Raw genomic sequence first — 10,513 nt, 5'->3', positions numbered from 1 at the left:
TTGTGATTATATTTAACCGTAATTATATGTGACGGGGTGGCGTTTCACCAATTGATTACAAGGCTCCACACTTTGTCAATAGTCTGTAATGAGAAGTGACGTATTGATTGGTGTGTTTGAGGGCTGGGGGGGAAATATATATTGCAAGTGGGAATAAAATGAGGCTTATTGGAGACATTCCAGGTTTTTTTTAAATGCAATCGATGGAGCCCTGGCGAAGACCAGCGACATTGTTTAGCGGGATGAACGGGTTTGGGGTGGGGAGTGTGACTTTTTGCCATTCAGAGGCGGATGGTAGTGAATTGGAGTTGACTTGCAATGGTCAGAACTGTTGCAGCAGCTGAGGAAATGATGGCTCTCTGCGAATGAGGAGAAGTCAGTGTGTGTGTGTGTGTGTGTGTGTGCGTGTGGTCCCTGCACCTACACATCCCCTCCCTGGGGCGGACTGAGGGACTGAAAGGGGAGGTGGGGTGGGTGTTTGATGTCAGGGAAACCTCACTTAGCTGATCAATTTCATCCATTCAAACAGCTCGGTCTAAAAAATATGCCCGGGCGCATGAACTTTTTTTAGGACATGCTGATTCGAGGCTGCTTGTTCACCTTAGATGTTGCGTTCACCCAGATGTTGAAAACATCAGTCCAGTGCACTGAAGCCCCCCACGGTGTGTGCTGGCAGAGAGAGAGAGAGGGGGGAGAGAAAGCGGAGGAGGGACATTCGCTGGTCTCCCAGCCAAAGGCTGGCAGGAGCGGAGCGCGTTTTACACTCGTTTATTTTAATCATTTTGGTTCGGCGGCGGGGGGCAGTGTTTAAACCGGCGGATCGACAATGTGCGGGCAAGTCGGTCCTTTTAGATGGATGAGCCGCTTTAACGAGGCGCTGGATGCGGAGAACCCTGCGAGTGTGTTGGAGCCATAGTCGCCGTGCCGTCCGAAGTGTGGAATATACGGAAATTACACAACATCTAGAGAAAAAAGAAAGGGGTTGTATTTAAAAAAAATTTTTTTTTTAAATTTAAATTTGTTGTCATCTCCAAGACCCATCAGTCAGACTCTATCCTGCAGGATCATGCTGTACTTCCAGATGGTGATTATGGCTGGGACCGTCATGTTGGCTTATTACTTCGAATACACTGATACTTTCAACGTGCACGTCCAGGGATTTTTCTGCCATGACGGCACTTACACTAAGCCCTACCCAGGACCCGACGAGACCAGTGCCATCCCGCCAGTTCTCCTCTATTCTCTGGTCGCCGGGGTCCCCCCCGTGATGGTAAGTTTGCGAACGCGAATTGGAATTGAGAGAGCGAGGTCACAACCGAACATAGGTCTGTCCGTCTGCCCGACAGTGTTCCTGCTTCCACTGCCCCTCAGATCATCTATCTATCCGCTCGTTGTGTGCCGCTCCCGTCATGTGCAGCAATCGTGCAATATCTGCTCACGTCTATTACATGCAGATTAACAAAAATACCCCAGTAATTTGCCCAATCCCTTGGAAACTATCCTAACATTTGTGTGTGTGTGTGTGTGTGTTTGTGTGTGGGAATATGTGTGTGTGCATGTATTTGTGTATTTATATATCTGTGTGTATTTGAAAATGTGTGTGTATTTGGATGTGTATATATGTGTGTATATGTATGTGTGTGTATACGTGTGTGTATGTATGTGTGTATTTGCATTTGTGTGTGTATGTGTGTATTTGAATGTGTGTGTGAACGTATGTGTGTGTTTGAATGTGTGTGTGTGTGTGTATGTATGTGTATTTGTATGTATATGTGTGTGTGTATGTGTATTTGTACATGTGTGTATTTGTACATGTGTGTGTATTTGTGTGTGTGCATTTGTACATTTGTATGTGTATTTGTACATATGTGTGTGTATTTGTACATGTGCATTTGTACATGTGTGTGTATTTGTGTGTGTGCATTTGTACACTTGTATGTGTATTTGTACACGTGTGTGTGTATTTGTACACGTGTGTGTGTATTTGTACACGTGTGTGTGTATTTGTACATGCGTGTGTGTATTTGTACATGCGTGTGTGGTATTTGTACATGTGTGTGTATTTGTGTGTGCATTTGTACATTTGTATGTGTATTTGTACATGTGTGTGTGTGTGTATTTGTACATGTGTGCGTGTATTTGTACATGTGTGCGTGTATTTGTACATGTGTGTCGTATTTGTATAGGTGTGTGTGTATTTGTACACGTGTGTGTATTTTGGATAGGTGTGTGTGTATTTGTATAGGTGTGTGTGTATTTGTATATATGTGTGTGTGTGCATGTCTGTGTGTACACGCGGGTTTCTAAAACACTTAACAGTGATGGAAATGCGGCCCCGAAGGTTGACAACTCGCGATGCCTTCAAGAAGACTGATCTCCGTTTGTGGAGATTGATTGCGTCCAGTGAAGCGGGTCTTCCCCGGGACTTGTGAATGGATGGGGACTGACACGGGAATTAAAAGGCTGGGTGCTGACATGAATTGTACAAACATACGTCGCAAACATGGGCCATCCAATAACGCGGACATTTGGAGAGAGAAATGGCAATGGTGGTGATCTGAACGCGTGGACCCGGCGCTGTTAGTTGCACGTGTATTGGAGCTGGTCGGGGTGGGTCGTTTTTGGGATACATCTCGACCTGTCACTTTCAAAGAGCGGGCGGCCGAGGGACTAATTATAGCAGGTCCAGGCTGGGATTGCGAGGTTCCTAGGCGTTCATATTCCCCTCGCTGGTCGATTGCCCGCAGGGACCGGCTAACGAAGCCCTTTCGCTGCCGCTAACGCAAGCCGCAAACCTCGGGGGACGAAGTGATGTGGGATAATGTTTGGGTTGCTGTCGGTGGCGAGAGAGAGTGAGTGTGTGTGTGTGTGTGTGTGTGTGTGTGTGGTGTGGGGTGTGGGGTGGCGGGGGATGGGTGAGCGTGGAAAGTGTTTCCCCATTACATCTTGTAAGATGAGTATTTATCATAAATATGCACAACATGCCACAATTATCCACCCAGCCGACAGTAAATCAACTTCCCAGTTAGCTATTTGGATGAGCAATTTCAACGGGTGGAAGATAAAGGGGGGGAAGAGGAGGAAGGAATGGCAACGCGATAAGCAGTCGATAGGTCTCATATCCAATTTTATACACTGACCGAGCTGCTTTGAGAACATGTGGCATAATATATTCATGCAGCACCTACTTTTACGAGTGAGAGGGGGCGATTTGTGATCATTATCTGAATTGTTAGAATATATCTTGTGTGCAAATCATAACACATCCTTCTTACAACCACTTTTATTTAGAGGTCATATTTTAGTCATATATAGAGAGAGAGAAAGATATAGCAGAACCATTCACGTCACATGTTATAGCTAAATTGCAGGATTATATTTGGTGGAAATATAATAAGAAACGTAAGATTGAAGGGCCAACTTTATTGTGATAATGTTAGGAAAAATGGAGTGAAATTTAGCTGATTGTTTTTTCAAAAGGAGGAAGCCAATCCTATATGGTTATTTGCTGTGTAAGAAAGAACTGCAGACTGATTTAAACCGAAGATAGACACAAAAAGTACTCCAGCTTTTTGTGTCTATCTTCTATCCTTATTTGGTGGCTGGTTTTGGCCACGAAGATTTCAATGGAGTTAACTTTTTAGGGAGCGCAAGAAAATCAATCGACGTGGTGATTTGGGAATCTGGGATTTTTTTTTTTTTAATGCCTGGAAGCCACAAGGAATGGAATAAAAAGAATCGATTTTCTAGATTCAAAATTGAGCCTGCAAGGTACTTATAGGGAAGAAATTAGGTAGACCCAAAATGCTGGAGGAACTCAGTGAGACAGGCAGCATCTCTGGAGAGAAGGAATGGGTGATGTTTTGGGTCTAGACCCTTCTTCAGACAAGGAAGAAATTACAATGAATTCTGTGTGTTCAGGCACAAAGTAGGTAGAAAACTGACACATTTAACAATGTACATGACCATTCTATCAGCGAATATGTTTTGGTAAATTTGACAAGCATCGTTTTTTAAATGTACCCATCAAGGATTGTGGTTTGAAACAACCAGCCGTCTATTGCATTTGGAAATGAGGGGTCTAATCATGGAAGGAAGCGATTAAAGGCCCTTGGGCAGATTCCACCATTCTAACAGATAATGGATCTGTTCCCCAACTCACTTTATGGCTTTAATTCACATTGCTTGCCATTTTTTAATTAACAGCGATTGCTCATTGTCTTGAAAATTTCTGTTGAATTTGCCCCAAGAGCCCCTTTTGGGAGAGAGCTCCAGATCTCTCCAGCCATTTGTGAGTGTGATCATGGACTATTTTTAAGATAAAGGCATCTTCTCTGGAATGTAGTCACAAGAGGATATCTGTTTCTCTGTATGTGTTTAATTAATCCCTTTTATCATTTTACATGTTTCCATTGGGATCACCCCTCAAACTCCCAAAGGCAAACTCATGCAATTTTCTCTCACAGTTTAATAGTTTAATCTCTCGTTACAATTATGATAAAGCTACATCATACCTATTCACAGCGCAATATGTATTTTTCTTCCAGCTTCTATGTCCAAAACAAAACAGATGGAGCTCGATGAAACACATTACGTATGAAATAGAGTCATAGCATCATAGAGTCATACAGCATAGAAACAGGTCCTTTGGTCCAATTTGCCCACTCCGATCTGCACACACCATCTACACTCTTGTTCCACCTGCCTGTGTTTGGCGCATATCTCTCTAAGCCAATCCTATCCATGTACCATAAGTATAAGAAAATAACTGCAGATGCTGGTACAAATCGATTTATTCACAAAATGCTGGAGTAACTCAGCAGGTCAGGCAGCATCTCAGGAGAGAAGGAATGGATGACGTTTCAGGTTGAGACCCTTCGTCAGATGCTGCCTGACCTGCTGAGTTACTCCAGCATTTTGTGACTAAACCTATCCATGTACCTATCTAGATGCTTCTTAAACTTTGCAATTGTACCTGCCTCAACTCCCTCCTCTGGCAGCTTGTTTCATACACCCACCACCCTTTGCATAAACCAGTTACCCCTCAGGTTTCTATAAAATCATTCCCCCCTCAACTTAAGCCTATGTCCTCTGGTTCTCGCTTCCCCTACTGTGGGCAAAGGATTCTGTGCATTTTCCTGATTTATTCCTCTCATAATTATGTGCACCTCAATAGACAATAGACAATAGACAATAGGTGCAGGAGTAGGCCATTCGGCCCTTCGAGCCAGCACCACCATTCAATGTGATCATGGCTGATCATTCTCAATCAGTACCCCGTTCCTGCCTTCTCCCCATACCCCCTGACTCCGCTATCCTTAAGAGCTCTATCTAGCTCTCTCTTGAATGCATTCAGAGAATTGGCCTCCACTGCCTTCTGAGGCAGAGAATTTCACAGATTTACAACTCTCTGACTGAAAAAGTTTTTCCTCATCTCCGTTCTAAATGGCCTACCCCTTATTCTTAAACTGTGGTCCCTTGTTCTGGACTCCCCCAACATTGGGAAGATGTTTCCTGCCTCTAACATGTCCAACCCCTTAATAATCTTATACGTTTCGATAAGATCTCCTCTCATCCTTCTAAATTCCAGTGTATACAAGCCTAGTCGCTCCAATCTTTCAACATATGACAGTCCTGCCATTCCGGGAATTAACCTAGTAAACCTACGCTGCACGCCCTCAATAGCAAGAATATCCTTCCTCAAATTTGGAGACCAAAACTGCACACAGTACTCCAGGTGCGGTCTCACTAAGATCCTACCTCCTCCGTAAGATCACCGCTCATTCCTCCTGTGCTCCAAGGAATAGAATCCCAGCCTGCCCAACCTCTCCCGGTAGCTCAGGCCCCAGTCCTGGCAACATCCTCGTAAATCTTCTCTGCACCATTTCCAGCTTGACAACATCTTTTACGTTGCAATATCATGGTGACCAAAACTAAATACAATATTCTAAATGTGGCCTCACCAATGTCTTGTATAACTGCAGTATAACCTCCCAACTTCTATACTCAATACTCTGACTCAGAAATTTAGCATTTTCCCTGCAAGCCCCTTTGAAATAATGGCTATTGTTCCTTTAACCTGTTTGCGCCGTACTTGTACATTTGTTCTAAGATTTGGAGATTTATATGAATGGACATTTAAACCCATCCCTTTTCTGTGTCATGGTCTATAGTCATTGAGAAGAAAGTCTTAAATCACCTTTCTCAGTTTCCACTATACATTCCCACATGTTTAATTAAAGTCAACTTTTCAAGATTCTCCGTCTCTTTGATTTTTCTTTGTTCCTTTGCAATTAAAGATCCACACTAGACCAACTTTAGTTTATTTTAGAGATACAGCGTGGTGGCGCAGTGGTAGAGTTCATACCTTACCGCGCTAGAGACCAGGGTTTGGTCCTGACTATGGGTGCTGTTTGTATGGAGTTTGTACATTCTCTCCAAGACCTTCATGGGTTTTCTCCAGCAGCTCCGGTTTTCTCCCACACTCCAAAGATGTACACATTTGTAGGTTAATTGGCTTGCTGAAATTGTAAATTGTTCCTAGTGTGTGTAGGATAGTGTTAGTGTGCAGGGATCACTGGTCGGCCCGGACTCGGTGGATTGAAGGGCCTGTTTCCAGGCTGTATCTCTAAACTAAAAACAAAACTAAGCATCCCTTACACATTAATTCACGATGCTTGTTACTCAAGTTGTTAAGTTGCAGTAGAGCTCTATTCTATGCAGAACGCTTATCTCAATGGGTGTAGTTGCAACAACTCTTAAGCACCTTCATACCATCATGGGCAAAGTAGTCCAGTTAATGAGTACTTTCTCCATCATTGTGTGAGCATATTCACCAGATAAACTGCAGGGACCCAGGCAGGATGTCCATTTCCATATTCTCACGGGCGACTCGTGATGGATATTTTTTGACAGCTAGGGTTTTCTACAATTAGAAGATGGTCAAATTCATCAAACGTGGTATGACAATAGACAATAGACAATAGACAATATGTGCAGGAGGAGACCATTCGGCCCTTTGAGCCAGCACCGCCATTCAATGTGATCATGGCTGATCATTCTCAATCAGTACCCCATTCCTGCCTTCTCCCCATACCCCCTGACTCCGCTATCCTTAAGAGCTCTATCTAGCTCTCTCTTGAATGCATTCAGAGAATTGGCCTCCACTGCCTTCTGAGGCAGAGAATTCCACAGATTCACAACTCTCTGACTGAAAAGGTTTTTCCACATCTCCGTTCTAAATGGCCTAACCCTTATTCTTAAACTGTGCCCCCTTGTTCTGGACTCCCCCAACATTGGGAACATGTTTCCTGCCTCTAATGTGTCCAACCCCTTAATAATCTTATACGTTTCGATAAGATTTTGTTTGGCAATTTTTGTTGACAATCAAAAGACTAAGTAATAGGTGACAATATTAGCAAATTAAAATAGTCTTTATGAGGATCCAATGAGCATTTTGTTACTTGAGTAATATTCTATTCTGCACCGATCAGCCAAAACATTATGACCTAATATGCTGTTGGTCCTCCGTGTGCAGCCCCATATGCAGCAGGGTGCGATGCACTGTGTATTGTGACACATTCCTCCTGTGACCACCATTAAAACTTTCTGTGACTTGTGCCACAGTAGACCTTCTGTTGGTTCGGACCAGATGGGATAGCCTTCATTGCCCTTGTGCATCGATGAGCCTTGGGCACCCAACACCCTGTCGCCGGTTTGTGGTTTGTCCCTCTTCGGGCCACTGTCGGTAGGTACTCACCACTGCTGACCGGGAGCACCCCACAAGCCTTGCCATTTCCGAGATGCTCTGACCCAGTGGTCTGGCCATAAAAATTTGGCCCTTGTCAAAGTCGCTCAGGTCTTTACTCCTGCCATTTCTCCTGGATCTAACACATCAACTTCAAGAACTGACTGTTCACTTGTTGCCTAATATATCCCACCCCTTGACAGGTGGCATTGTAACAAGATGACCAATGTTATTCACTTCACCCGTCAGTGGTCATAATGTTTTGGCTGATCGGTGTATATTTGCCGATCCCACTCAGACATGCGTCACCTGAAATGAGCTCGGATGCATTATATTGGTTCTGACATATGAATAGTATGGGAGATGCTTCATATATTTTCCACATTCATGAAGCATTATTAGTCCTTTCAATACTCCCATTAAATTCTCCCAGTTGGGTAAATAAAGTAATATTTTTATCATTTGGATAAGAGTTTAGAATGTACATCAAATTGATTATTGTTTAAAATATGCTCATTGTGAATATTTAGTTTATGTCGAGTTTCTAATAGCTGCTGTAGTACAAGATTCTAGTTTACGTAATGTTGGAAAGCTTTTACAAATGATAATATTTTGAAAGAAGTACAGTGAAATTGCCAGAATCCCATATGTCACCACTGACATAATCCATTTTCCACATGAATGTAGTTTGTTGATTAGCAAAGATCTTCCACCATAATCCTGAAATGATTTAGATCTCAGTATTTTGGTTGAGATAATATTTTAATGTTTAGCATCTAAAGGCTTCAGACAATTCCATTTAAAAATACTTATTAAATTTTTTTATTTTTTTTGGATTATGTCATAGAACATAGAAAGGTACACTCTAAGAACAGACCCTCAGGCCCACAAAGTCTGTGCTGAACATGATGAGATGATGATCTCATCTATCTATGCATAATCCATGTCCCTCAATGCCCTGCATATTCAAATGCCTATCCAAAATCCACCTAAATGCCATTATTGCATTTGCCTCAATCCACCAAACCTGGCTGCATGTGTTCCTGCACATCTCCATTAAACTTTGCCCCTCTCATTTTAAAGCTATGCCCTCTAGTATTTGTTTTTTCCCTCCTTGGAAAAAAAGTTCTGCCTGTGCATCCTAACTATGCCTCTCACAATTTAATATACTTCAATCAAGTTTAGTTTAGTTTTGTAGACACAAAATGCTGGAGTAACTCAGCGGGACAGGCAGCATCACTTGAGAGAAGGAATGGGTGACGTTTCAGGTCGAGATCCTTCTTCAGACTAAAGTTTAGTTTGAATTAGTTTAGAGATAAAGTGTGGAAACGGGCCCTTCGGCCCATCGAGTCAACGCCGACCAAAGATCCCCGCACACTAACACTATCCTACAGACACACTGGGGACAATTTACAATTTTTACCAAAGCCAATTAACCTACAAACCTGTACATCTTTGGACTGTGGGTGGAAACCTGAGCTTCCCGGAGAAAACCCATGCGGTCACGGGGAGAATCTACAAACTCCATACAGACAGCATCCATAGTCAGGATTGAATCCGGGTCTCCTGTGCTGAAAGGCAGCAACATTAGCTCCGCGTCACCTCCGGTGTTCATGTTGCAGGAATAATGTTTTTTGTCTAACTGTTTAAGAAAGAGCTATCATTTAATGGTAAGCATTTTTTTCATTTTCCTGGGTAACCAAAGATTCTGAGTACTTTCTACATTGACAACATTTGCTTTGAATTAGCTAAAAAGGGGCAAGAGAAGATCAATTTTCTGGTAAAATGCCAGAACAGGGTCCCTCTGTTAGTTTTCTGTTGCAATCAATTTCTTGTTACTAGCCAACCAGTTTTGTTTTGTTTGTCAAATGTTCTGTTCCCTTTTCAACAGTAGCAAGTTCCAAAATGCTGCTTAATTCATTAATTGCATGTAGATAATAAAACATGAAGGTTTTACAAATGCAAAATGGAAAGAATATTTATCTAAAACCTCCTTAAAGAAAAGTTGCTGCAATTAACAATATCATATCCAGTCAGTTAAAATAGACAGCGTTTCCCCTTCAGGAAAATAACAAGTTCTGTTGTTGCCAGAAGTTGCAATTCTTCAAATTTAACTCCTTAAGTACCCAGATCTGTTACTTGCCAGACCCACGATGTATTTGAATGCAAATAAGCAAATAATTACTTGGTCAAAATTGGATTTATGATTAATGCTATTGCACTTTAGTAATCAAAAGGTTATACGTAAGTAATAGGAGCAGAATTACGTCATTTAGCCCATCAAGTCCACTCCGCCATTCATTCATGGCTGATCCATCTCACCCTCCTAACCCCATTCTCCTGCCGTCTCCCCATAACCTCTGACACCCTTACTAATCAAGAATCTATCTAATTCTGCCTTAAAATTATCCATTGACTTGGCCTCTACAGCCTTCTGTGACAAAGAATTCCACAGATTCACTACCCTCTAACTAAAGAAATTCCTATGTGTAGGAAGGAATAGCAGATGCTGGTTGAAACCTAAGATAGGCACAGAATGCTGGAGTAACTCAACAGGGCAGGCAGCACCTCTGGATAGAAGGAATGGGTGACTTCTCGACCCGAAACGTCACCCATTCCTTCTATTCAGAGATGCTGCCTGTCCCGCTGAGTTACTCCAGCATTCCGTGTCTATCTAAAGAAATTCCTTCCCTTCTCTTTCCTAAAGAAACGTCCTTTAAATCTAAGGCTATGACCTCTAGTCCTAAACTCTCCCACTAGCGGAAA

At 42.6% G+C, this 10,513-nt stretch overlaps 1 protein-coding gene across 2 annotated transcripts in view; it reads left to right on the top strand.

The window, feature by feature from the left end:
- Positions 1-549: 549 nt before the first annotated feature.
- LOC144598307 (phospholipid phosphatase-related protein type 5-like) overlaps positions 550-10,513 on the top strand; it is a 106,368-nt gene continuing 96,404 nt past the window's right edge. The window contains exon 1 of one of the 2 annotated variants that reach the window (XM_078408288.1): positions 550-1,270. In XM_078408288.1, coding sequence (XP_078264414.1) covers positions 1,067-1,270 — 204 coding nt within the window. In that variant the 5' untranslated portion in view covers positions 550-1,066. The remainder of the gene's footprint in view (positions 1,271-10,513) is intronic. The other variant, XM_078408287.1, reaches the window with a different exon arrangement.

Source organism: Rhinoraja longicauda, chromosome 11, assembly GCF_053455715.1.
Source record: "Rhinoraja longicauda isolate Sanriku21f chromosome 11, sRhiLon1.1, whole genome shotgun sequence".
NCBI classification, from domain to species: domain Eukaryota; kingdom Metazoa; phylum Chordata; class Chondrichthyes; order Rajiformes; family Arhynchobatidae; genus Rhinoraja; species Rhinoraja longicauda.
Note: the sequence above shows the minus strand (reverse complement) of the source record. Positions and strands in the feature narration are given on the sequence as shown.